Source organism: Psittacula echo (assembly GCF_963264785.1).
Source record: "Psittacula echo genome assembly, chromosome: 7".
Taxonomy (NCBI): domain Eukaryota; kingdom Metazoa; phylum Chordata; class Aves; order Psittaciformes; family Psittacidae; genus Psittacula; species Psittacula echo.
In genome coordinates, this window is record NC_137740.1 from 6361384 (window position 1) to 6389168 (window position 27785).

Below are 27785 nucleotides of genomic sequence, written 5' to 3' on the forward strand. Positions count from 1 at the left end.
AAGCTAGGTTGTTCATTGATCCTGAGCCCCTTCCATGACAGTCCAGGATACATGAACTCAATTACAGCTATGCAGTTTGAAGTTATTTAAGTAGGAAATGGAGCTGATTACTTGTAAGAAGTAAATTGAGGGTTTCACATCTCTTGCTACAGCCTGGCCACCAACTGTTAAGTCTTTATTGATGTCTTATTCATGTAGTCACCTCCCATATATCTGCCAGTTTCTCTCTCATACTGTCTCCAACACACTTAACTTTCCTCAGATGAAATGTCTGCACACCAGAGCACTGCTGTGTTCAGAGAAGCCAGCTCTTTGAACATACCTTCACAATACGTACAGGACAAAATGGTCTTTTTGGCACTGGCCCAAGCAAACACAACAGGGTTTAGATGGTTTTAAGAGAACCTGCAATTGTCTAATTCCATTTATGGAGTTCAACACCTCACGTGAGTTTTGGGTGTTTCTTTAGCTTCTAGTGGCCACAGAAGAAATAACTATTTAGCAGGTCCACATATGAGTCAGTCACGGGTTAGGGTGAAGGTCTGAATAAAGACCAATTCATAGTTCTCCCACTATGTTATTCATCCTTAAGTGACTCTTCTGACATGATTGCCAACCACAACCATCATAAGATGCTTCCTTAGAGCATATTAAGACTTCATTTCTTATGATGGTGAATAGGCAGCTTTCACTCATCCCCATACTCTCTTCTGTCTGCCCTGATAACCGAGATAAACGTTTGTGACCGGTCCCTTGTGTGCATACACACACAGAGAACAGAGAGCACTTTATTACCTCACAGCAGAGAAACACCATGCCTGTCACAGCCTTAATAATAGCTTATGGAGAACAAGATCACCTGTGGCACAAAAGAAATCAGAGCAAGTCTGAGAGGCAAGATTTCCAGGTTTTAATAACTAGAAGAAATTTAAACAATAGTTTCTTGCTTACATTTGTTCACCCAATCATTCTGAACCATGCTGCTTTTGGGGGAAAAAAAGCCTTTCAAAGGACTATATTTTTTATAACCTTATTTTATTTAGAAAATTCATCTCAAGTTCCTTTTTTTCACATTACAGTAAGAACAAGCACCACATTTAAATCATTAGTGAGGTATGGAAGTCTGAGTGAGCTGCTTGTTAAACAGCAGACACGTTAGATAGCACCTATACTCCAGGGTATGTTGATTTCATTCCAGGGACTTAAAAATGCCCACAATAACAGGATGACTGAGCCTATACAATAATGGATAGCAAGTTACCAAAACCCATTCTGCATCCAACTCTGGAATGTAGCAAAGGGAAATCACCCAACTTGGGAAATCATCCAGCTTGGCAAAACAGTTAGCTCTTGCTACTGGCAGGGTCCAGCTACAGCAGATGTGGCTGATCTAGGGTTAACTGGAGTTTGCAGTTATCCACTAGGAATCCTTCCCATGGACCAATTACCCTGAATTCCCAGTATTTCCTACCAGCACAGCACAGAGCTGCTCCTTTACGTTATATTCAGCTGATTACACCTGCAGATCCACATGAGGGATGGAGCTAAACTGAGGTATGACAAATGGGTGGAAGTGAGAAAGAGTTGAGTCAGCAAGAATGGTTTTGTAGCAGGGAAATACACAGAATAGAACAAACTTTCCTTGCAACAAGCCCAAGTCAGACTTACAGCACCACTTTCATCATTAGTAGTTCTTGTCTTCAGCAGCCCTGTTCATGTGAACATGAACAGGTTGTGAGTCACACTGTCAGCACTGTCTGCACTCCCCTCGCGACAGAAAGGGCTCCTAGTTCCACAACAGAGATGTAGGCACATGAAGTTCTCACTCAGGATCAAGCACACCACCTCACTTTTTATGGCTCTTCACGAACGCAGGGACAGTGAGTGTGCCAGCCTTGACTTCTGCTTGGATTTCAGGTTTGTGCTTTAATGAGAAGACAAGAGCTCGCACCATCCTGCGATACGGAGCGCTAATGAGACGAGAAGAGAGGTGAAAAGCTTCTCGCTCAATATTTTCAGCCAGTGGGTGATCAATCTGAAAACAGCAAAGTATAAAATTAGATCTTTACATTTAACAAGGAGACCAACTGATTGAAAGGGGGAGTTTGGTGCTTTTCAGTGTTTCTTCATTAATCAGCTTAGATTCAAGGAAATCTACTTCCCATCACAAGTGTAACAGGAAGAGCAATTTAATTCCACCCTAGCAATTAAGGGACAAGGCAATGTGGTCAGTGGCAGGGAACATATCCACATCTCCAGCTGGGTGGCAGTACTTTGCCATCACAACAGGAAGCAACTAGCTTTGGGTATCAAGCTCAACTGCAATTACAAGCTAGGTCCCACTGTCTCCATAAAGCTCACTTTTGATCTTGCTGATATAAGGTACCTTGGATACTATTTTAAACTTGATTCCAACAGCAACTCTAAGACATGCCAAACACTTGGCAACTCTGCCTGGTGCTATAAAGGGAAATGTGGGTTCTCTGTGTGTAGAAGGAGGTGTAATTAACAATGCAGAAAGGGATTTGCTAAATGTTAATTATGCAGTTATTGCTTCAACATGTGCCAAAACCTGTAATTTAGCACAGCTCAGAAAAAAATCCCCCACCCATCAAGAAGTAGTTTTAATTTCACTTCAGCCTTTTGTGATGGGGAAGCTCCCATGCTTTGCATGCAGGAGATTCAAGCATGCCAAGCAGTATTCCTCCAAGTCCTTTGCCCACTTTGGCTTTGCTACTCATGACTAAACTGCCCCTTTGCTGGGCAGCACTAGAAGCCCTTTGGATCCACTCAGCCCCACCTTCCCTTCTCCTTTTTGGTCACCCTCACAGGTGTTCCTGCTCCTCATTTGCTGGACCTCTGTGGCTCCCCCTTCCTATATATATTGTCTATCTGCTGCTGTAAGCTCCCCTTGCACCTTTGGTGGGAGCTGCAAGCTGGAAGGGCATTTTTCCTTGTCATGCTTTCAGGTAAGTCCTGATCAGCAGCAATTCTGCTTTATCCAACTCTACTCATTCTAGGGTGGTACCATAGCCTTTATGTTCCTGTAGTTCAAGACTTTAGCACCAGCCTTATCACAATGCATAGATGTGCTTTCCAAGAACTAAGCTTGCAATGGCCTGGCAAAGGTGAGCTCCCAGCTTTCTGAGGCATTCCTACAGCCAACCATCCTTTCATGCTGCCTCAGTCCGGATGGATTGAAAGTTGGAGAGATTGTTCTCACAGCTAGCAAACACACAGCTTTGAAACTCTTGAGTGCTTATCACTTGACTTGCCATTTAAAATATAATTAATGAATAAATTAAAAAGGATAATTATTATGGCATTTCATAGACCAAGCAAACTAGTCATTAAGCCTTACAGCAAAACCCTGTTCATTTACTTAAAGATACCTGCGGGATCTGGTATTTATCACCACTTTATATACTGTCAACCTTGCCTCTTTGTTTTTGCAATAGATTTAAATTCACAAATGTTTAATTACTGAAATATGAAACACCCAAAAGATCCCAGAGTTGGTTTCACAGCTGTTAAGTAGTTGGAAAAACTTCATGTTCTATTAACTTCCTCCTTCTCTTGCACATCCAAACTGCAGTAGATACACAACTATTCTGCCGACTGGTTGTGTAAATGAGAGCAAATACACCTCACAATTGGCATGTTTACTTGGTTAGCAACCCCTCAAAATGATCTACCTTGAAAATAAAGCTACTTATAAATAGGGACATGCAGCAAATCACTGGAAATAGGAACAGATCATCTGGTCTTGTCCTCACTTTGCAGGCAGGGCCAGCTTTTCAGTAACTATGGCTGAAAAAGGTTTGTTTAACTTGTTCCTACAAGAAATAACTCATTGAGCCCAAGACAAACAGATCTGAACATTACCTCTAGATCCAGGGCTTCACAAAGCAGCTTCCGTGCGTTCTTTCTGAAAGCCTCAGTCTTGGGATCGCTCCTGACCTCTATTGAGGGCTTGTTTGAATGGTCTTTGATGAAAGTTCTCCACTCTGTGTAAATCTCTTTGGCAAGGCTGGCCACCTCGTGATCTGAATGTCTGCGCATCTTATTCACTGTGTGACCTGGAAAACAGCAACAGCTCCTTCAGGTCTGGGAGGTGGGCAAAGCAGAAAGGACACCAGTCATATCATATCGGTGCTAAAGCAGCCACACACGTTTTGAATTCAAGCAGTATCAGCAAAACAAGCAGCGCATTGACACAAATGTAAGTATAGACTTCTTAGGAATTAAGCCTGAAGTTCTCACTCCTTGACTTCTGCAGTGATTTTTGCTTAAGCAGTTAGCAAGGAATTGAGCTATACATGTGAAAATTACCTTCCAAGTCACCAAGCTGGGGAGCAGCACTTACATAATACAGGGCTATGTTACTTTTCTACACAGATACTATTATCTGATGAGAGGTGGTTAAGATTGGCCTACACAGAATGCTGGTTTTAAACTGAAACACCCTTAAAGGAAACGATTTTAATATGCAAACACCACGGTGACTCCAAGCAGAATCTTTCCTATCGACAGCGCCTGCCAGTGCAAAAGAGGCTTTCCTCTTAGGAAACAAAAGGGACCTTCTTTTAGCGGGGTACTTCTCTCTGACCACTAGCGCTGTTGGCCAGGAGATGTCACTGTTAGGCTTCGGAGGCTCTTGAGCCCTGCCGCATGCAGGCAAGCACCGGGAAAAATCTCGGGAAAAGCCTGAATAAGCTGAGTATAGCAAATGAAGGGACAATTCAGAAGCATGGGGAAAGCGGCAGATCGTATCTGCTTTTCTAAGGCAAGGGGGGGCTCTCTGAATACAGATCCAGCTGCTCTAACGGCAAGCAAAGGCCAGCACGACTGTCTCTCATGCCAGGATGCTCTCCACAAGACAGGGAAGGCAGGGACCGTGTGGTTTCACATTAACCCTTCCCCAGCTCTCATGAAAAAGAGCCGGGCATTGGCCTGTGTCATTTGCATGGAGCTGCCCATCTGCTGGGGGTTTCTCAGGGTGGATGCAGCAAGCAGTTCTGGGCCAACATGAGGAGAATTTCTTCCATGTTCAGAGGATTCAGGCAGGTGAAAGAGATGAGCCGCATCCTGGATGGCAAGAGAGCACTCGGGTAGCAGGAAAAGGAATAACACAAGCAGGTGCTCAAGAAGAGCTCTTCAAACATCTGATCACAGGAGGGATGATGCAGTATTTGGTAATAAGCAGGGGGGAATTTGAGGATAGCTGCCTTTTTCAGTACAAGCTCTGAGAACTGCAGGCTGGGTATCAACAGTTTCCTATTGGCAGCTATGCTCATTTCTGAGGAAGCCTGCAAGCTAGTCTCTTCTGTACTGACAAGCCAAGCAGACACAAGACAGCCTAATATTCACAGTCTATATCAGGCAAAATGTACCTATTTTTGTTGAAAGTAACACTTCTTTGGAAGGTATTTTCTTCTTCAGCTCCTCCAAAGCTTCGATCAGATTCTCTTTTGTTTGCCCAGGAAGCTCAAGCATAGATTTCCATCGCTTTATGTCTTCCACGACCACAACTCTCTGGAAAAGAGAAAAGCCATTAGGAAAGTGGAATCTTCTTGTTATAAATAAGGGCACTGGCTTCATCTCAGCTAATGAGGCTGTTATCAACACATGAATTATTGATTATGGCATGAACCAGAGTACAGAATACATGATGGCCTGGAATGATGGGTACTTACTTAAGATTAGCAGCCTACTGCAAATGAGGAGTGAAGTAATGCGGGAGCAAAGTGAGATGCTTCACCTTAGTCTGCCAAACTTAGTGCACGTAACTGCAAATGCCTGCTAGAAGTGTTCTGAATTTAAGGAGTCCATTGTATAAATGTCTCTTAATAGAAAAAAGGATTAAGAAGGAGGCAGTTAATTATCTTTAGCAGCCTGTGAGGATCCGAATCCTGCTCCGATTGACTTTGAGTTTAAAATAATGCCAGCAGGGACAGAAACAAAGCATTAGGGAACATGAACACAAACCCAAGTACACTTGTCATTTGCAGTGCTCTTCACCCTGCTTCTGCCACAGACCTTGACAGAACAGATCTTTAAGGTCCCTTCCAATGCAAACCATTGTGTGATTTTGTGGCCAGAGACATTGAAGGTCTTGTATTTCAGATGTGAGTCATCTTACAAAGATTCAGCAGCGGAATCAGCCGAGTGCTCTATGCACCATTCTTTTGCTTTGTGCCTTACATTAATAAGCTCTTTGGTGCAACAAGTGCTTTCCTATTGTGTTTCTGCAAAGAGATGGCTCAGCTCATACGCAAGTCTTGCGCAGTTCCACCACAGAACCAACTGAAGGGCCCTTCTCAAAGGGGAGAGCTGTGAGCCAGCCAGCAGTATTGAAGCTGGCGGTGTCATTTGGCTGTACTTGAACTGTGTGCCCACCCTGACCATCGGGCAGGAATCATACAATCCCAGCCTGACTGATGTTGGAAGGCACCTTGAAGTTCATCCAGTTCCAACCCCCTGCCACGGGCAGGGACCCCTTCCACTAGAGCAGCTTGCTCCAAGCCCCTGTGTCCAACCTGGCCTTGAACACTGCCAGGGATGGGGCAGCCACAGCTTCTTTGGGCACCCTGTGCCAGCGCCTCAGCACCCCTGGCTAAAGAGCCAATACATAACCCATCTCAGGTTAGGAAACCCCTTCCAGTGCAGCAGAGCCTTTCCTAACTTCACTTCCCTGCTGCCTGTGAGGATGATCTCAACACCACGAAGATGTCTGTGAACTGGAACCATGTTGAACCAAACGTTCCTCCCGCCGTCACGCATGCAGAGAGCCCTCCCCAGCCCGAGGTGCCTCAGGCTGCTTGGGGTGCCCTCACCACCCTTGCGGGGACAGAGCAAGGCTGGGGAAAGCCTCAGCGGCTCCAAAGCAGCGGGCCCCGGTGCCGCGAGGTGAACACCTCCGCCCAGGCCCGTGAGGCCTGGACGAGCCGTGCTGCCCCTTCCGCTTCCCCCCACCCAGTGCCCGTGACCTGCCTTGAGGGACTCGAGGGTGGCCTGCCGGTACGCGCGGGGGGCCGACCCGGCCCGGCGGGGGCTCTCCGGGCAGCGGGCCTTGCGCACCACGAACCGATCCATGCTCCTCCCGGAAGCCGCCGCTCCTCCCGTTCCGCCGTGTAGTTCCCGCCGGCGGTGAGGCTCTATGAGATAGCCGGGGCTGCGCCGCGGAGAGGACTACAACTCCCAGCATGCCCCGCGCGGCAGTTAGTGGGGATTAGTCTCGTGAGAGCGCCGCGCCCCGCCCCGCCAGTGCGGGCCTGAGGGAGGAGGAAGATGGCGCTGCGGCGGGACGGCCTCCTCTGCCTGCCTCTTGCCCTGGTGCTCCTGGTGCTCCTGGTGGGTGCCGGCGGCAGCGCTCGAGAAGTCGGGCCGTTGTCTGCTGCCTCGTCCGAGGCTTTTGACTCCGTGCTGGGCAACACGGCGTCGTGTCACCGCGCCTGCCAGCTGACCTACTCCCTGCACACCTACCCCAAGGTACGGGCGGGCCCTGCCTCACTGCGCTCGGCGGGGGGGCCCTTTCCCAGGCCCCTTCCCGGGCTCAGCACTGCTTCCCTTCTCACTCCCTAGGGCAACGGGTCCCCGGCTTGTTCTTTGCCACCCACCCCTGCAGCTCCATCCCGGGTCTTTTCCCTGTTGTGCTCCACAGTGACAGGACATACCTGGGATTCCTCCGCAGGAGTCCTCTCTGAGCCCTGTGCCTTTCTCAAGGAGTGTTGAGATGTCTTTAAATAAGCACAGGGTGCCCAGAGAAGCTGTGGCTGCCCCATCCCTGGCAGTGTTCAAGGCCAGGTTGGACACAGGGGCTTGGAGCAACCTGCTCTAGTGGAAGGTGTCCCTGCCTGTAGCATGGGGGTTGGAACTGGATGAGCTTTAAGGTCGCCTCCAACCCAAATCATTTTAGTGCTCCATGGAAGAAGCTCATGCTTGTAGTGCTCAAGTGCAGTTAGTAACCTGCTGCTGTTCTTCCATGGTGTGTCTCATCTGTGTGCATTCTTGTCCCCACGAAGTAGGGAATGCAGTGGCTTCTCTAAAGATACACTTCATTTTGAAAATAGATGGTTAGGCTGCAGCTTGTAAAAGAATTTCAGCTTTAAAAGCATGGCTTTGTTACTGCTGGGCAGTTCTGTGTGGTTTGCTGCTTTTTTAACTCCTGTAAGAAGAGGCAGCTGTAATTTAACTTAGGCTGGTCCCATATTCTGGGGAACTAAAACAGTGTTGTGCTCATGACAGGCCAGAGATCCTGAGTCAGGGGACCTGCGTGTCACTTGAAGAACAAAGCATAAATGATGATAAACAAGTAGCTTGTCAGAACCTACAACCTGTGTTTTGATTTGCTTGCATGGATTTTCTTTCATTTCATGATAAAATACTGAAATAGTGTGTAATGGGACTGTAATTTCATACGCCAGAGTTTGCTGTTGGTTCAGGTGTTATACAGCTTTGAACTGCTGGCTTGAGTGTGGAAAATGTAGGACTGAAAATGTCGTCTTTCCTGGTTCCTTCTTGTCAATGTACTTCATTATCAGCTGTAGCAATGTAGCAGGTTCAGCTCTAAACGATGGGAGCTCTCACCCCACCTTTGAGATTTCACACAAGGGCACCAGGCAGATCGGTCACAATGTAAGGGAATGGGACTTTGTCTGCTTCCATGTGGAACTTAAATTGGGTTTTGTGACTCTGTAGCTGGTATCGGTATCCCCACAGAGAGGGGTAGCAGGGAATTGTGTGGAATACAAGTAAACTCACACCTGGTCTTATGGCATATGTACATACAGTGCCTACATGGGATGATATTGAGGAGAAAACAAACTAAACCTGAGGAATTAGAACTAAGTATTACCATAATATATTTCCATACTGATTCTTTGCAATGCACTTGTTTCTGTTACAAGACTTGTTTGAGACAGGCAGATATTTCTGTGATCTTTTTCATTGTACATTTCAGTTCTTTGCTGTGTTTTGCTGGAGCTGTTGAATTAAGACACTCAACTCTTCCTTTACATGTAGCGTTTCTTCTGTTTGTCACAAAGCTCCCAGCTGAATTGAAGGAAATTGGTTTAGTTGTCATTGGAAAATAAGACAGGCTTCATTGAGACTTCTGTGGAACACTGCTGTGGAAATCTGTCTGCTAAAGCTGACTCTGCCTGGATATCATAGAGTGGTTAGGGTTGGAAACAAACCATGTTTTCTGCAACAGCATAACTACCTCAGCCACCTTGTCAGTGGTGCTAGAGTTAAGTTTTAATTTACGTACACAGTTTTCTACCTTTGTGCTTCAAAGCACGTGAACTTTTGCTCTCAGAGACAAACAATGGCCAGGTCCTTTACAATAGGTTATACAGTGAGGTGTGGTATATTTGGGTTTTGTTAACTTAATTCAGAGCCTGTTTTCCACCTGTACAGCAAATGTTAGTGGTTTTGATGGGTCTGATACATGACAGGATGTGATCATAAGTAGGAGCAATCATGTAGTAGGGGTTGTGTTTAGTTCTGCAATGTGGAGAGCACTGTGTGTGAAAAGTGCACATTCCTCACTTTTGTATTGTGGACAGAAGAAATAGTGGGTGTAGGCTTTCTAGATTGGCATAATTTTAATAGCTGCAGTGAGGAACAACTTTTCCCCTTCAGTTCAATATAATAAACGTGTGTTTGTGGAACTGGTTTGGCAAGTAAGCAGTGAACCAGGGAACTGGGATAGCATGTCAGAATGATCTCTTATTTTGGCAGTTCTGTTGTAGTTCTGATTAGAGTTTCGTAGATGCTTTGTAGTACACTGCCAAAATTAGCCCTTTTTTTGCCCTCTCCTGTTGGGTTCTAGTGTTTAAGTTCTGACATGGAAGCTATCTAACCTTTGTAGGGTTAAACATCAGTAAATCTTTTACAGCAGTAGCTCTGACACGAAACCCTTTAAAAACAGAGTGCAGCTTTGCTTGTGAGTTGTAGGGCTGGAATTACAAACCAGAATTTGCTGTTCCAGGTTTGCCCCACCACAGAATAAAGAGCCCTGAAATAAATCAGTGTGTGTGTTAGTGTTCAAGAGCTGTAGCTGGGGTTTTATTTCAGATCATCCAGAGTCTTGTGTTTAGCTGGCTTCTAGGTCTAGTGGAAGGAAGGAGGATGGTGTTCTGGTGGGTGGCTTTTTATAGCACTTAACCAAAAAAATGCTTTGTTTTCTGACAATCTATTCTTGAATGGAGGGATACAAACCTGTTCTTGTGCCTCACCAGGAAGAGGAGCTGTACGCGTGCCAGCGAGGCTGCAGGCTGTTTTCCATTTGTCAATTTGTGGATGATGGCATTGATTTAAATCGAACCAAACTGGAATGTGACTCAGGTAAGACTTCAGCCCTCCTTCAGCATCCCATAATGTGGACACATAACAGAGGGAGGAGCAGGAAAAGGTGTTGTTATATTGGTGGGATTACTTCAGTTGCTTTCTGGTTTTGTTTAACAACTTCTGAAACTTTATATATGGGATGTGAAAAAAAAGACAAGCAACTCTTAGGGAAAGTTTTCTGTTCTCTGCAAGTTTCTCCTTACCTAAGCCTTAGTGTTGCTGTTTTCCTGGCAAGATCTTAAGTATCATCACTCTCCGTAAACAGATTAGCAATGCTTCATTTTACTATAAACAATTTGTCATACAAAATGGTTGGGGGGAAAAATCCAGTCACAGGGACACTTTAATAATTCCAAGTTGCAATCAGTCCCATTTACCATGCCTGGCAGAATTCTATACAAGTGAATTGTTCAGAGCACAGATCTTGATGTGCTGTATGCATTGTAACTTGTGTTTGAGGCTACATCCTGAGCCTTACCTACAGCTAGACTCTTGGGAGCAAGGTGTGTGTTTTGTTTGAAATACGTTACTAGATACTAGTGACTAATTCTCTCAGATTATCTGTGCTAGAGCAAAAATTTCATAGTGAAAATTAAATATGTTTCCTATAGTCCATATTGTATATAAATATATAAAGGGGGAGTGTCATGAGGATGGAGCCAGGCTCTTCTCAATGGCAAACAATGATAGGACAAGGGGTAATGGGTATAAACTGGAACACAAGAGGTTCCACTTAAACTTGAGAAGAAACTTCTTCTCAGTGAGGGTGACGGAACACTGGAACAGGCTGCCCAGGGAGGTTGTGGAGTCTCCTTCTCTGGAGACATTCAAAACCCGCCTGGACACATTCCTATGTAACCTTATCTAGGTGTTCCTGCTCTGGCAGGGGGATTGGACTAGATGATCTTTTGAGGTCCCTTCCAATCTCTAACATACTGTGATACTGTGTGATACTGTGATATTGGGGTTGGAATTGTGTAAAACTTTCATCCAGGCAGCTGATTCAGTTTTATTCAGAGATTAAGTGGGACATAACCACCCAAAGCAGGAAAGGTAGGAGCTGTCTGTCAACATTTCCAATACAATTAAGAACTAAGCCAGGACTCAAAAGGAGTCCTGCCAGTAGCTCATAAAAACAAGAGGGGTGGTGGCTGGCTCAGAGAGCTGATAGAAGGTAGGGAAGTAGAAAGCCTGACATGCAGAGATGCTAACGTGCTACAGAACTGGATTAAATACTCTAGAAATGGGCTAATGCTCTAGTCTGTCATACACCATGTATAGCTGTGATACATCATGTCAGTCTGGTTGTCAAACCACACATGAAAGAGTGCCATAAAAAAAGGGTGATGTAGCAATAGACCACATGTAGAGGTAATTGAACAGTTGCTTACTTCCTGGTTTAACTCTCCTTCCTGAAGCTGTTGTCTTTTGCTGGCTTATGTTCTGTAATCTGTTGGTTGATGCCCTGACTAAATATTCTGTGCTTGGCAAGATACATCTTGGCTGATCTGCTCAATTCTGTCTTCTGATGCTTCTATATGCCTACAAACACTAGTTTGGTAGCCCTTTTACCACAGAATCACTGTTCAGGTGCTAGGAGCTGAACACTCAGATGTTCAGTGGCTGATGCCACGCTTCCTGCCAGCTTTTTAGTCCTTATAATGGTCTGTTCCTGCAGAAAATGGGGAGTGCTGCTGTCCTCTGTATTGCTGCTTGATTTGATTCTTTAGTTCAGGTAGAACTGCAACATTGTCCACTTTAGTTTTAGGGAAGAGCTGTGCCCATGTATTGTCTGCCTGATTTCTCTGTGGTCTTTATGATCTCTAGTGCACAACTAATAGAAGCTGTCTGTAAAACAAAGAGTTGACTTAATTCTTCATTGAAAAATGACTCCATCGTACTTCCAGTGCAGTTTCTGTACTCATCACACTTGCAGGAAAATGCTCCTCTGATTTTCCTGTCATGCCATGACTACTGCTGTTACTTCAAAGGGATTTAATGGACTGATGGTCCCTCTGTTCTTTTTAGGATTCCATCTCTGTTCTCTGAGGTAAAACATCATATTTTACGTGCTATGTAGAGGAAAAAAAAATAGGGGCCGTGAGAGGATCAATGAAAACCTGCATCCCTGAGTTTGGCTAGGGTAATGTTTCTGATCAGTTGCTGTGACTGCATTCAGATTTCAACCACATCATCTGTCAAAGCTCTGATTCCTTAACCTCCATTAGACCTCAGAGCAAATGCTACCCTTGGAGTGATTGCCGCATCTTTCCCTGCAAATGGGATTGTCAGTCTTTCAACTGCTGGTTTGTTTCTGATCCAACTTACACTGAAAATGTTTTCTTAACTAAAATGCAGAATTTATCTTCTCATTTGGGGAAATTCTTCCTTGCAGCCTGTACTGAAGCATACTCCCAATCTGATGAACAATATGCTTGCCATCTTGGATGCCAGAACCAATTGCCATTTGCTGAATTAAGGCAAGAACAAGTAAGTAGATGACATGTTTTTCAAATACCACCTACTTGTTTTCTGTTCAGTGTGTGTGTCTTCTCTCTTCAAAATTTCTTCAAATGGAAAACAAATGTTCCTAGGGACTGCAATCTAGATAATGGGGTAACGGGTGAGCAAGAACAGCATTTCTGTCCTTTTCATATGAAACCAAATGGAAAACCGTTGAATGTTGTGCTTGCAGTTAATGTCCCTGATGCCAAGAATTCATCTCCTCTTTCCACTGACACTGGTGAGATCATTCTGGAGTGACATGATGGATTCAGCTCAGAGCTTCATAACTTCCTCATGGACTTTCTACCTTCAAGCAGATGACGGCAAAATTGTCATATTCCAGGTGCTTGCCTTTTTCATTGAGATTAAGGTGTCCTGGCTGCTAAATGTTTCACTCTGCTCCTTCCAGGCACACAAAAGATTACAGAGCACTATCAGAAGTGTTTAGTTTTTGCTAGTATTTCACTGCCTTTAGAGCTGGGGGAAGGGGATCAAACTTAGGTGTATGGTGCATGTCTCAAGGTTAACTTCAATATTAGGTCTGTAAATTACAAAGCTCAGTGGGAGCTTGCTAGCAGGATCTTCTCCTAACTCCTGGTTTTGTTTTAGTCAAAGCCAGAAGTACAGTATGTTCCACAGCTTGACCAGGAAACTGGAGATACAAGAGGAGCCTTGCCGCTGAGTAAAACATCTCGTAAGTTGTTCTTTGTGCTTTGGAAGAGCAGATGCAAATGTTCCCTGCATGCAGAATAACAGGAAAGTAGTTGCAGGTGGCACATGAAAGCTAACTTTCTAGAAAGCTGAAATAGAAGAATTCTTTGCCATGCAGACTGTACTGTGTACACTTAGCAAAGCCTGTGGTAGAAAGCAGCCTCTGCTGGAAATAGAAACATACAAGCTAGGGCCATTTTTAAAGCTTCCCTTTATGATCTCTGTAGAGACAAACTGTGTGGTGTTTGGGTCTCCTGTCTTGCTGCTTTCCTGACTGCTGTTTCTGCTGCTGTGTTTCAGCAGACCTACGTCCAGGAAGCTCGCAGACGTACAAAGGGCTTTTTGAAGAGCGAGCAAACGACAGCTTTTTCAAGTGTCTCTCTATGTATGTATATTCTAGAATGTCAGTACCTACTAAGGAGGGTAATGGCCTTTCCTCCGCGTGTATGGGGGCGCTGTTGCAAGATCTCAAAGTCCTACAAGTCTGTTAGGTTCAGGATGCAGAGCAGTTAAAATTACATGTCTGTTGCTGCTGCTTTTCCATGCTGGCCCCATGATGTTTGCAGGCTATTCTGCCAGCTTTGATTCTCCTTTCCATTTCAAGTGAACATTACATTTCCTGTGCTGGTTTTTGGGTGTGTTCTGTGAACTGTTTAATCAATACTGTTTTACCTGTTCTTAGGTCTGGATATGTTTCAGGGCAAAGCACTTGCATTTTACTTTGGGCTTGTCTGATAGGAAAGCCACTGTTATGTCTCATTTCCAGGCTGAAAATACCCAGTGTGTCTTTATTAAAGCTTTACTGAAGATCAGTATGTTGATTCTTCTTTCCTTTGCTCTGATTACTTTCTCTTTCAGAGTTCACACATGAAGGCTCAGTGAATTGCATGCCAAATATGTAACAGAAAAATCTGGGTTTAAAGCTAAATGGTCCCAATAAAAAGAATCCAGCAAGTCTTTCAAGTCAGATACTAAATAGGCATTAGAGTACCCAGGGGCCTGAAGTGGCTGTGTAGCTGGAAGAGCTAGAGGCTAATGAATCAGCAGGAAATGCAGTCAAAGTTGAGCCAAACTTGTGAGAGGCTCCATTGTCTTGCATTCAGTATATGAAATCTAGTAACATTCTTTCCATTTCAGAAATTCCAGTTGGATTTTAACCACTACGCTCGTCCTGTCAGTGTTGGTGCTGCTCTGGATTTGTTGTGCAACTGTAGCTACAGCTGTAGAGCAGTATGTTCCATCTGAGGTACTGCTATTTTATAACTTACAATAGTTTTTATTTTATGAATCATATTACTTTTATGTTCCTGGCTAGAGACTAAGAAATATTTGGGGAGGTTCAACTAGGAAGAGGTTGAGTGTTTCTTCGTGTGTTATTTAAATGATGATTTTATAGCTGAGCAATTCTTGCTCCTTCCTGAGGCTGAAGGGGGCTTTGAGCCTTACTCAGACAGCACAGATGTCTTTTGGTTTGTAGCGTTCTCCCCTCGACAACCTTCAGATTACTCTTAACAAATGGAGGCTGCTTTTGATTTCTCTAGGAATGAAGCTATACTGAGGGTCGGATGGTGTAGGTGGAAGGCAGCATGGGTTTAATCCAGGAGGATCAGTAGTGAGAACAGAAGTGACAGCATGTTACTGGTGTTACACAGGCACTGTATCTACTGTTCTCGCAGATTTAATAGTTTCTTTTGGATGCTAATCTTGTGCTAGCCATGAATTTCAGATGGTAGAGAAAGCCTGGGTTCACTTGTATTGAAGGGCTGCAGCCATCAGAACAAGGAATAAAGTTGTATAATGAAATGCATTTTATTCCCAGTATGGAGAGTCTTTGTCTGAAACTAAATTGTTTCACTCTTCCAGAAGCTGAGCATCTATGGAGATCTGGAATACATGAACGAACAAAAACTGAACAGATACCCATCGTCTGCTCTCGTTGTGGTTAGATGCAAGACTGAGGAACATGAAGAAGCAGGACCTCTTCCTACAAAAGTCAACCTGGCTCAATCAGCAATTTAAATAAGCCTCCACTGGATCTAATAGACTAATTCTAACAGAGCTAGCAATTCCTGATTGATTGTGGTGGTTCTTCAGATAAGAAGCTTAGCAGCCCATCTTTAAATGCAAATAAAGTTACAGAATCAACACACGTCATGGGATTTTGTTTTCAGCTAGTAGTCAAGATTCAGACATCTTGAATTTGTTTGTTTCCAGACCTAGTCACTTTTCACCGGTGTTTGCTGCGTGTCTTTGTGCTTACAGAACCTGTAAGCATGCTTTCCATACATCTGCCATGACACTTTCCAACCTGTTTGTGTGTTCTAGGATGTAATGTGTACATTCAGAGTTAGCTTTGTAAAGGTATAAGACATTTTAAATAGGCAGGAGATGCCTTTTTAGTGTTGCACTTTCTGTTGTAGTTAAAAGAAAATACTATAAAACTGTCTGCTGAATTTTTGTTCATGTTCATGCACAGACAACCCTGGCTCCAAAAATAGAAATATATATATATTTGTTTCCCTACAGTGCAGCAATATCCAAGGTGGAAACATTTGTGAGGTGCTGTAGGCTAGAACTCGGTTTGTGAAAGATGGAACTCTGTTAAAACCTATGGACATATCCCTTCACACCCAGAGAACATACTATGGTCAATTCCTTTGTTAAACTTTAGCCTTTAAGTCTTAAATTGCTTGTAAAGTTAGCACCTGTGTTTTCTGAAGAAATCCTTCATTCTATTCTTGGTTAACTGCTCCAGTCTTGTAACTTCATTTCCAGAAGCAAGGTGATTCCTGAGAAATGAGAACAGACAAATAAAATTGACTGTATAGAAGATGTTGACTATGTAGCTTTTTGCTATGGTGAATTATTGACTGCACATGTTCAGTATGAAAGCCTGTCTGTTAATGTGCCTCTCATGGCGGTGTAACCTGATTTTGCTCTATGATTCACCAACACAACTACTAACAATGTCCCTTGTATTTCTAACACAGTTTTTGTGGCTCACTGCTTGAGGAGATCACTGTGTGCTGGTTCCTAAAGTACTAGCAATTTGGGGAGTGCATGTGAATTATTTTGAGGTCTCTGTAAGTATCTGAAAGCTGGCTAGAATGCATGGCTTCTAACTCATCGTATTTTGCTGATTATACAGAACTCCCTTGAAGGTTTAAAAACCTTCAAGCAGTACATCTTCATGTTTTGAATTCTGATGAGAACTGAAGGGGAAATGGGTTCAAACTTAAATAGGGGCAGTTCAGGTTAGATATAAAGTTCTTTACTGTGAGGGTGATGAGGCACTGGAACGGGTTGCCCATAGAAGTAGTGAATGCTCCATCCCTGGCGGTGTTCAAGGCCAGGTTGGACAGAGCCTTGGGTGACGTGGTCTAGTGTGAGGTGTCCCTGCCCATGGCAGGGGGGTGGAACTTGGTGGTCCTAAGGTCTTTTCCAACCCAAACCGTTCTATGATTGTATGATTCTGTGATCCTGGAGGATGCAGTGGTGCATTCCCTCACTGTTGAAACTAGTTCAGTAGTCATTCCTAATTTGGCTGGTGGTTGTGTAACTACTGAGGATGGAGCTTTGCAGGGCCATTAAGCAGGAATGTGCATTAGTGCCCTGCACAGTGCTGCTGGAAACCCTCAGAAGCACTCCATGGTTTTTGTGTCAATGAGTTAGCACCGAGCAATGCTTGTTTTAAGGAGGCTTCTATCAACGTGCAGACACTGCAATTTGAAGTCTTACATGAGTGGTAATCTCTTCATGGTAAATTATTCAGTGGGACAATGTGGTGGCCCAGAAATGGGGGTGCCAGCAGCCACTGGCAGGTACCTTTGTGTGTGCCATGGCATTATTGCAAAGGTCTCGAGCGTGACTGCTGGTATGGTGGTTTTGGAACACTGCTCACTTGGATGATAGCAGGGGTGGGAAATCCCTCTCTCTGCAGCAGTGATTCAGCCAAGACGTCTATTTCTGCTCAAGTAGTGAAAGCTCAGTGCAGAGCCCTGGTTTGGTGCAGCATGCCAGTGTTCTGCTTTGAGCAGCGTCGGATGTGATGTGTGCCACGGATGTTCAGCAATTACTGTGTAAATATGGGCTTTATTTCAGCAGTTGTTGCCTGTCTCCTTAGCGCTGTGTTGTTTGGGATTGCCTTTCCAGAAGAGACTTTGTCAATCCCAGTTTTTCTAACTGAGGAGCTATCATAGACATGTTTTCAAGCCTGTATAAATGTTTTCCTTTACTATTACACGTAGTTGCAGAGGGAGTATTACAGCTTCACGAAAACATGGCTATTTGCCTGTTTCAAGTGTGTGCAGTTACAACCTCACTTGTGTTGATGACTTGATTTCACAAAGCTTTCCCTTCCAAAAGGTTTGACTTCGTTGCTTACACTCCTAGCTTTGACTTCAACAACTTCTGCTTCCATTTGGCGTTGTATCTGCCTACCACCAAGGAAGAACACTCAAGTTTTACGTGTTTTGCCTTTTGTTCTCTGTTTAATGACATTTCAGCCAAATGATCTGTGCGGTGAAGCCAGTGATTCTGTGACGCTGTTAGGTCACAGGAAACTGTGCCTGTGGCAATCTGTCACTTGGCACTTCTGCTTTCAGAGCCAGCCAGAGCCTGAAGAATTCGTTCGGTGTTGTACGTGTAAGCTCTTGCCATCTTCCCTCGGTGAAATCAGATACCAGCGAGGCTGCAGTGATTGAGCTGTTTCCCAAGATTTCTAACCTAAATGGACTATTTAAGCTGTCTTGGCATTTGGCTTTGCAAACCGGCCTGTCCCACTCATTTGTTATTAAATGACTTCCTAACATCTTCATTTGCAGGCGCTGCAGTTGGGGTTTGATCTCTGCTTAAGACCACTGTTTAAATGAAGGGCTTGAAATTATTGAGATTGCAGGGGGGAAGCATTTCATATTCTTTTTAGGCGTGTGTGCAACTGAACTTGTGTCAGATCTGAAATGGAATCGTCTTGACACAGAGGCAGCCCTCTCAAGTGTGTGCAATGCATTGCAGGCAGAAACAGCCATGGTACATGGGGGAGGATTGGGGTTTTCTTTAGGTGCTAGTATTGGCAGTAGTCTCCTGTCATACCGAATAGCTTGATCTGTGTCTCCTCTTCAGCTTCTCAGGTCTTTGGCAATGATTTCTTTCATTACTTTGGTTACAGAAGGGTTTGCGTTTGTTATCTCATTCTCAGGGCCTCATTGTTCTGAACTATATGAACTTCTGTCTTTGATGTGGGGTAATGGCGCTAAAACCCAACTGCCTGGCTGGCTACAGCTGAGCTTGATAATCTCGGTGTAGAAAACAGATGGTGATAGATGGCAGACACGAACATTTGCCTGGCCTGACTTTTAAATGGGACTCTTAGCAGGCTCACCATCACTTAATAAGCCTTCTGAAGTCCTTGTGTATCAAGATTAGAACCAAAACCTTTCTATTTCAAGAGACCTAGAATTCAAGGTGCACAGGTTTTAACCCTTCATCTGTCCCTTCTTCCATGTTGTAGCAAGTGTCCATGCTTGCAGACTGTTTGCTACTTGGTGTTTGGTGTTTTCTCCCAAAATTACCTTTGAAATGGGAGAGTTTTAGTGATGGATTCATGTGAGAAGCTTCTGCTTTGGAGAAATTGGTGTTGCCATGCTGAAGGAGGAGCTCCTAAAAGACCATTTGGTCTGAAGAGGGGAGTGCAGGGTAGGTAGGTGCCCTTGTCAAGGAGCATGTATTAACTCAATGAAACTGAGAATCAGTTTGTGTGGGGATGGAGAGGGAAGTAGCTGTGATTGTTCCTCCATTCCAGGCATAATGTGGTCCTTTGAATCAATTCAAAGCAGCTGTCTCAAGGCCAACTTACATGCAATATAGCTGCCAGCTCCTCTATGAAGCCCTGGTAAGCTAGTTTTGCTAGTGCTTGAGGAGTAATTGTGATCTTTTAGGTGGCAACAATTGGGAGGCACTTGAGACCTGTGGACCCTCCTGCAAGCAAGAGCAACACAGGCTCCTCAAACCCGTGCTTTTTCTCCCTCCCACCCCCTTGACAGAGCTGCCTGCTCACATCATTTTATCCTTGAAGCTGCAGAACTGCCGTGCGTGTGCTGTGCTGAGCCCTGCAGCCAGTTCAGAAGGCTGCAGCCTATTTTTAAGTTCATGTTAGCTATGGACTGAGCTGCTAAGGAATTACTGCAGGCCTGCAAATTCACGTATGCAAGTAAAAGAGAGGATCCCTGGAGGATTTATTAATGCCTGTGCTCATTGCCAGGCAGGGGAGCTGTTCCAGATGGTTGAATCCTGCACAGCTCTGCTGAGGACTCATCGTCTTGTGTGAGCCTGGGCTGATGCTGCTTCGAGGTCAGCATTGCCTTGGGAAAGAGGTGGGGAGAAAGAAGCCTTGCTGAAGATGGGGATTGGAACTGGATCATCTTAAGGTTCTTTCCACCCCTAACCATTCTTATCATTCAATGTTCCCACCCCTAACCATTCTATCAATGTTCGCACCCCTAACCATTCTATCATTCAATGTGCCCACCCCTAACCATTCTATCATTCAATGTTCAGATGCTCTTCTCTCAGGCTTTCATTGTGAAAGGAGGATTTTCTCTGACCAGCACCAGCCTTACGAGCAAAGAGTGAGCCCGCATCTCCCGAACTGGTGTGAGGAACAGCAGTGGGATTCTCGGCATCCACAATCTGTGTCCTTTATGTTTTGCCTGATGCCCCCTTGTGAAACCAAAATGGATCCCCAGCAGGAATGAGAAGCAAACCAAAAACCCCACTTCAACCAGAGCCTGGAGCCCAGGCTTGGCGCAGCCTTCCCCATCCTCTCCTGCACGCCCTTTGCTTTCCTACCTCTGTTGGGTTTGTATCCTGGTAACACCACTCATGTTAAGGTACAGAAAACTCTCTGTGATCCTTGAGGCTCCTGAGGGCTGTAGCTCTGGGAAGCATGAACAAAACTCACCCTCAGGTACAGTCCTTCCCTTTGGAAAAGCTCTTGGGTGCAGCTGCTTCCTAAAGTACTTGTGCTCTTGATAGTGCCGTTTGTCTGACCTCTTTACTGCTGGTTTCTGGGAGCTGTTTCTACTGAATCTGATACAGAAGGGAAGTATCGATACAGGGTGCTGGACTGGGCATTAGTGTTTGTTTTCCAGATGGGAAACTGAGATTTAAAGGTGATCTGATTGATCAATTTCTGAACTAAATCAGGGCCATTTCTGAGTTTCCACCAAGGCAATTTTCACTTGTATGTGAAAGAAGGAATACATTAAATATTCCTGGGTAAGATGGTATGAGGACTAGAAAGGCATTCCTTGCATAGTAACAGTCTTTTGTCCCTTTCCTTCTAGAGAAATGGTGATGTAGCTACTTGGGGTTCAACAAAATCCTTCTCTGAAGAAAAAGGTAATGAACAAAATGCAGAGCTCAACATTGCTATTATTAAATTATAAATCCATTGAAACTACCTATGTAATGTAAAATACAACCAGCATTTATGGCCTATTGAGGCTGATTTTTGTCCCCTTTCTGTGCAGTGAAACATCCAGGCTAAAAGACTGATAAACTTAAGCTGTTCTCTTTTGGCCTGGAGTTGTACGCTATAGTAGCATGATAAGGAATCCTTGTCTATCACAGGCTCAGCGTGAACTTGCCATAGGCTTTCTATATGTTTTAATAGCCAAACTTCAGTGAATTTTGTCTGTGTTATGGAGGAGGTGGTGAGATGAAACAGGATCAATAGCAAACCTGTAGATCAGGTTGCAGCAACACTTCATCACTGCCATTGTATTATACTCACCTCTATTCGCAACTGTTGTGCTTGCTGCCCGAAGGTGTTGTGCTGTAGGCACACACGCTGTAATTCACCCCTTTTCTGCTAAGCCGAAACGTTCTGTGCTTGATTTCCTGCTCAAGCATGACGGAGATGGTGGTTACTGCAGCCAGGATCCTTGAGCAAAGGCTGCACCTTCACTCGTGTTTGCACAACACAGCCGCTCAGTAAAGACAAAGCACAGCTCTGGCAAATTCTACCTTTCCAATCAGAGCTCTTGGAGTTCAGATCTGCCCAAACCCAGTTTTACGTGCAGGGTTGTCTTCACTGAGCCGTGTTTCTCAGGAGACCACATTGAACCTTCCCTTTCCAGTCTGGAAATACAAAGGAATGCAGGAGAGCACAGTGTTGGTTTAGAGACCGACACTTGGTTTAGAGCTTGGTTGGTTTAGAGGGTTGGTTTAGGGCAGCTTGCCTGGGGTTGCCCTTGTGTGTGCTGCTGTTGTGTTGTAATGACTCCGGGTTTGGCCTTTAGCTTTTGCATTTGGTTTGATTTATGAGAGCCGGAGCTCCTGGAAGGTGGCTGCCTTTTGTACCCCTTTGGGAGGGGACGGGCTGCTTTTAGGCCTGTTCTGACCAGTTTGAGCTGCTATTTCAGCCTTGTTCTATGGGGGTGTTGGAGCCCTGGTTGGGCAGAAAGCCCAAAATGCTGTAAAATGGAATTTTACCTCTTGGAGTTTCGCTGTGGGCTCTGGGAGGGCCCTTTCCCAGCCCTACATTGACCTGCCCTGTGTTTTGGCTGCTGAAAAGGGCATTGCTGTCCCATTGGGTCAGGCAGGGGCTTGGCCTTCTCACCTCTGCTGCATCCAACTGCACTGGGTGAGCTCCAGCAGCAGTGTTTGTGCTGTTTGGTTCCAGTGCTCCGTAACAGCAGCACAGGCTCTTCCACACTGCAAGCATCAAGATTCTTTAGGAGGAGGTGTTTAATCTTGAAGTCCGGCTATCAAAACTCAGCTATCAACCCCTAAACCCCAGCAGCCCCTGCCAGAACCCCGAAACACCACCCTCATAGCTTTGTGCTATTCCCAATGACCCTGTTGGACCCAACCCCAGCCCCTCACCTCTTGCTCTTGCCTCCCAACAGGCTGCTGCCGGCCATGCAGTGCCTGCACAGGCTGCACACAGAGGTGCGTCTGCATCTCTGCTGTGGCACTGCTCATCCTTGCTGCCACCGTGGGCTTGGCAGTAGTTTTGGGGCTCTGGCCACGGGCACCAGGTTGGTATCACAAGAGCTGCTATTTCTTTGTTAAGAGAGGCATAAAATGATGTTGCATGGAAAGAGCCCTCATGTCCATCACTGTGAAGTGATGCTTGCCGATGCAGACCTGGAGGAAGGACAAGGACTCGCAGGGTGGTGTGGGGCTGTGCTGGCATTGCACAGCCTGAGTCACCAGCAGCCCTTTGTCCTGCTCCATAGGGCTGTGGTAGCTCTGGGTGGCACTTCAGATGACTGGTACTGTTTTCAGACTCTGCCATGAACCAGCCACAGATTAACCCTGGCTCCTGTTTATTTCCAGAACAACAAATATATTTCAGAAATCCCCCTTTTTTTCCCCTCGATCACCCCACGAAAATGATGGGAAATAAAGTATTTCTTGCCTTCCCTTCAGTGACCCGCTTCTGTGCAGCCTCCAACAACCGGACAGGCTTCTTGTGTGATGACAGAGCTACCTGCATCCCTGCCAGCCACGTCTGTGACAGAGCCAGCAACTGCAGGAACGGGGAGGATGAGCAGCAGAAGCTCTGTGGTGAGTGGCTCTGTTGTGACTGTATCCCCGTGCTGGTGTTCCTGCTGTGAGGCAGAGCAGCCGCTGTCCCTCTCACCCTGCTCTGTGATTCTGGCTGCGTACGTGAGCCGATAAACCTGGTAGGTCCTTTGCAGGGCAAATGCTGAGAGGTGGCACTGCCCAAATCCTAGAGGGAATGCCGGGAATTGCCCTTCAAGCTCTTCTGATCTTCCCTTTTGAATCCTATTAACCCATGGTGCAGTTCTCCCCCATTGGTTAAGCTGTTTGCCTACAGGGTTCATTTCTTGTCCAATTACCCTGGGGCACCGAGACTCTGCTTCCAGCCCAGCCGCAGTGTCCCTTTCCCTCCCCAGCCACAGTTTTCCCATCTCTGGTGTCATTCACACCTGGACACCGCAGAAGGGAAGGACTGACTGCCCCCTCTGATGTCAGCATGTTGTCACCATGCTGTCCCCATGTCAGCCGGTGCATCCATGTCCTGTGTGTCCCTCGCAGGTGACTTGCCCCACAGCCTGCCGGGATACCTGGTTTTCCGCTGCAGTAACCCCAAGTACTGGATCTATGGCGACCAGAGGTGTAATGGGATGAACGACTGTGGAGACTGCTCTGATGAGATTGGGAGCTGTGAGTCTCTCGTCTGGCTTCTGTTGGGGCAAAGGTCTCTGCTGCTGATGGATTGAGATGGGTTGTACAGGTGGGGTGCTCACTGGGGCTGCTGGAAACACCCGGAGGCTGGCACCCATTGCTAAAGCACAAAATAGCCAGGATAGGATGTATGAACCATGAGGGCTCCATCCCATCAGCCGCCAAGAGCTCTGTGTCAAACCCTGGTGGCAATCGAAAGGGGAAAGGCTCCATGCTTTGTTCCCAGTCCCAAAAGTCACTCCTCTTCTGTGGCTTGCTGAGCATGGAGCAGTTTCATCACGATGAGCAGCTGTAGGCAGCAGTGACCGTTCAAACTGGCCTTTAGTTACTGCTCAGGAGATGGGTACATGGGTGAGCTGGGGGGACTGAGCGTGCCTCAGCAGCTTCAAAGCCAACAACCTGGATCCTTCTCTTGGTCAAATGAGCAGCAGGTTTGTTCCTAAGTCACCCCCTGGTTCTGAGCCATCAGCAGCTTTCCCTAGAGTAGCTTGCTCAACAGAAATCCATTACAGCTAGCTGTTCCTCCCAGGATGGCACCTCTGCCATGAAGGTTGTCTTGTATTGTCATGCTCCACGGTTGTCTCCCACAATAGCAACAAGCAAGTGTCCACTTTGGTGGGTTCACAGTAGCAGTGTTATCACCAGCGGCTCTTCAGTAGCTGCAGGGGTTGGAAGGGTGGCTACCAGTGTAAGGAGGGAGGGAAGGGGTCAGTGCAGCAGAAGCATTCCTGTTCATTCCTGTTCCCTGTTTCCCATCCCTCCCAGTGGCCGCCTGCCCCCTGTGCGGATCGGACTGGTGGAGCTGCAGCCCTGTGCTCTATGAGTACTGCTCCTGCATCCCCCGGAGGCTGTGTCGGGACGGCATCCAGCACTGCCTGGACTGGTCCGATGAGTACGTCTGCACACCGTGACGCCTTGGTGTCCTCCTGCTTGGGAAGCTCCAACCAAGCAAATCCTCAATAGCAGCGCAATGACACTTAACAGGGATGAAATGCTATGGCAGCCCCTGCTGCAGGCTAAATGCTGGCTGCAGGATACCCTCAAGGGCCTCCTGTCATGTGAGGGTGAGTCCTTTCCTCGTGGGCACAGCACTTCTTGCAGCATTGGCTCGATGGGTTCTGTGCCAGCTCTGGAGACTGTTTACCTGCTATTGCCAACACAGATGCTGTGTCTGGACAGCCCAGCGCAAGGAGCTTCTCCTGTATGGACACGCTGGTGCCTTTGCAGGCAGCCACATGAAGGTACATTGAGGAGCTGGGTGAGGTGAGCCTTTCTAGCCCTTGGGTTAGCACTTCCCTTCAACACATCTTCAACACTTCTGATCCTCACGGGCAGGAGCTGCTTGTGCTTGTGTTCAAAGCACGTCTGCAGATGGTTTCAGCAGCAGCTCTGAAGGATCTGCATTGGTGCTCCCAGGATGCTTCCTTGGGAACGCTGTGCTGAGGATGGCACCGTGGGGAGCTGCTGCAGAGCCCACCTCCTGTGCTCTTCTCAAACTGTGAAGGCCAACACGAGTGTCATGGCAAGGAAAGCTGCAGAGGTTTCAGGGTCTGTGGGGATAAATCAGTGTCCTGGTGTAGCTGTACCTGCAAGCCAGGGCAGGAACCAGCACGTATGTAAAATGCATTTCTTGGGGCTGTGCTGTTTTGGAGCAGCAGCTTAGCAGGGTGAGAACAGCCTGGGCTGGGATGCGTTTGCACTGGAGTTGGCAAAGAAAGGAAGGGGAAAAAGTCACAGTCTCGGAGCAGAGACCAGGAGAAAACCAAGTGCTGCTCCCAGGGTAGAGCGGGATGACACTGGGAGCTGTGCGTGGCTTGTTTGGTTCCTGTGCCAGCAAAGCAGGATCAGGCAGCCAAACCTGCAAGGATATAGATGTGGATGTGCCACTGAAATGTAAGGAAAGTCTTTCTCTGCTCCTTTGACAACCTCATCTGTGTCTGAAACATCATCTCTGAGAAAACCCTGTATTTACAGTGAGCGCATTTACCTTTCCAGGCCCCACACAAACACCAAGGGAGCTTTTTCCCCATCACCATCCCAGGTCATGGATCTTTAAAAATAACCCCCCATTCACTCATTTCCCCTCTGTCCTGTGACCTGCAGCTCTGCAGGTCCCCGTGACCGGTATCAATGGTGAATGTTCTGATTTGTCACTGGGATGCAGCTGTAGATAAGAGACCTTTTAAAAATAGCTTTACAGTGTTCTGACTCATACTTCACCTGGAATGAGATGGCGAATCTCTGCATTATGGAACTGGTACTATGGGAAATCCTTAAAGCCACATTTAATAACCCAAAGAGGAGCTCGGGGGGGGGAATTCAGGGGCAGAGCTGCTGGTTCAAGCACTCTGAGGAAGAAGAGCTGCTCTCTGATTCAGATTGAGTTGAGGCATGGACTGTTTGCCTGCTCCTTGGCTTTGAAGTGGGAGGATGTGCAATAAGCTCTCTACATTGGTAGGGGCAGGTGGGCTATGATGCTGCATGCTTCTATAGCATAAGGCCCAGCCAGTATGATTGGTAAAATCCCCTATGCTTTGTATCAAAGATACAAAGATAGCCATGACTTTCTAAATCCTCCAGTGTTTGCTGTGGTTGGGAAGAGGATGCTGGTTAGGCTGATCCATATGGCAACTGCTGTATTCTCCCAGCCCAGTATTTGTTGGTCATTGCCAAGTTCTAAGATGTTCCCGAGGGTGAAAAGGAAAGGGCTGGGACATGCAACATGTAAGCATGGGGAGTCAAGTCCTTGTGCTTGCTATGTGGAGCTTCATCACAGCAGAGGTCAAGTGGTGGCTTACCTTGGCTGGATGGGGATGATGTTGGGGTCTGGGAATTCTTACTTTATTGTGAGACATGATAAAGAAGGCAAATATCTGGCTTAAGGCAGGGAAGGTTATTGTGCCACCTCTTCTCTCCTTCACCAGGAAGGTGTGGAAACAGAGGCAGGCTTAGGGCACGTGGAGGATATTCCTGACTGCAAGGAGGAAACCAAACACAGTCACCTCCTTTTCTGCTATCTTTCAGCTTTGTAATTGAACTGAACCCAAAGAAATGGGGTCAGGAATGGGATCTCTGCAGCTAGGATAGCCAGTAAAGTTCTACTGGTGTCAGAGGAGCTGGTGCCTGCAGGGTAGAGCCCCAGGGTTGCTCTCAGGCTGACATCCCTGTATCACTTCACAGTGAGTGCTCCTGAGAGGCCAGGGTTGTGATTAATGGCCTCAGGTTAGGAGAGAGGAAGCAGGGACTCATCCTGCTCTGCATTTATGCCTGTGAAGAGACTACCTGAGAGAGACATGGGAAGCAGCAGCAGTCCATGGGCAGCAAGATACAGAAGCCAGCCTGGAAACAGGCAGGGATGCAGCAGGGAGTTTGATAGATTGAGCCTGTCTGCCACAGCGTGAGTCCCCTCCTGTAATTTTCTTACGTACTGCCTTGCTCCTGGTCAGCAGGGGCTCAGTGCCTTACAGAGAGCAATACACAGAGGTCAGGAGGTTGAGGCCACAGTAAATGTGTCTAAGTCTTCCTAGAATGAAAGTTATACAGTGATGTGTTTCAAAGAGGAAGGCTGCTGGTCAGCAAGAAACCTAAGGAAAGGAGTAACTCTACCAGGGGTGAGGAACAGAAGAAACCCAGTGCTCTAGAGCACCTCTTCTGAAAAGGGAGGATGTTCTGTATTGTTTTACTAACAAGCCTGCGAACTGGGCAGACTGTTCATGTCAAATCACAATGTGCTTGTTTTCCAGCTCAAGGCGTCTGCTCCCAGCTGCTTTACTTGATGTGAAATGGAGTGTACGACTGTGAGACGTGCATCTCTCCATGGTCTGATTAGCAGATCTCTACAGTGGTGGACGGGCTAGCGAAAGGGGTTGGCTTTGGAACCACAAGCCGGCTGCAAGAGGAGGGTTATGCTCGAGGGCCACATGCATCTTCCTTCTCATTGAGAGGCTGTTTTGCTAAGTCACTACTAGTGCCATTATTTGTCTCTGCAGAGAGCTGAT

General features: G+C 46.3%; 3 protein-coding genes across 4 annotated transcripts; 2 read left to right on the plus strand and 1 right to left on the minus strand.

Annotated features, from left to right (window-relative positions):
• Positions 1-985: 985 nt before the first annotated feature.
• On the minus strand, positions 986-7113 carry TCEANC2 (transcription elongation factor A N-terminal and central domain containing 2). Its single transcript, XM_080623625.1, has 4 exons — positions 6994-7113; positions 5394-5535; positions 3886-4079; positions 986-2035 (listed from the first exon to the last, which is right to left on the minus strand). The coding sequence occupies exons 1-4, from the start codon at positions 7093-7095 to the stop codon at positions 1847-1849; spliced, it is 627 nt and encodes a 208-aa protein (XP_080479751.1). The 5' UTR covers positions 7096-7113; the 3' UTR covers positions 986-1846.
• Positions 7114-7277: 164 nt separating this feature from the next.
• Positions 7278-16380, plus strand: TMEM59 (transmembrane protein 59). Of its 2 annotated transcripts, none has more exons than XM_080623161.1 (8): positions 7278-7491; positions 10245-10350; positions 12749-12843; positions 13049-13201; positions 13468-13552; positions 13870-13954; positions 14707-14815; positions 15433-16380. In XM_080623161.1, exons 1-8 carry the CDS (start codon positions 7291-7293, stop codon positions 15586-15588), a joined length of 990 nt encoding a protein of 329 aa, XP_080479287.1. In that variant the 5' UTR covers positions 7278-7290; the 3' UTR covers positions 15589-16380. The 2 variants fall into 2 exon arrangements, with proteins under 2 accessions (XP_080479287.1, XP_080479288.1); XM_080623162.1 differs by having other exon boundaries at positions 13873-13954.
• A 4132-nt stretch (positions 16381-20512) lies between these two features.
• On the plus strand, positions 20513-24698 carry LDLRAD1 (low density lipoprotein receptor class A domain containing 1; the record flags this gene model as incomplete). The annotated part of the gene is made up of 6 exons (XM_080623270.1): positions 20513-20533; positions 20913-20967; positions 22479-22610; positions 23005-23142; positions 23638-23766; positions 24553-24698. 6 exons carry the CDS (start codon positions 20513-20515, stop codon positions 24696-24698), a joined length of 621 nt encoding a protein of 206 aa, XP_080479396.1.
• Positions 24699-27785: the final 3087 nt, after the last annotated feature.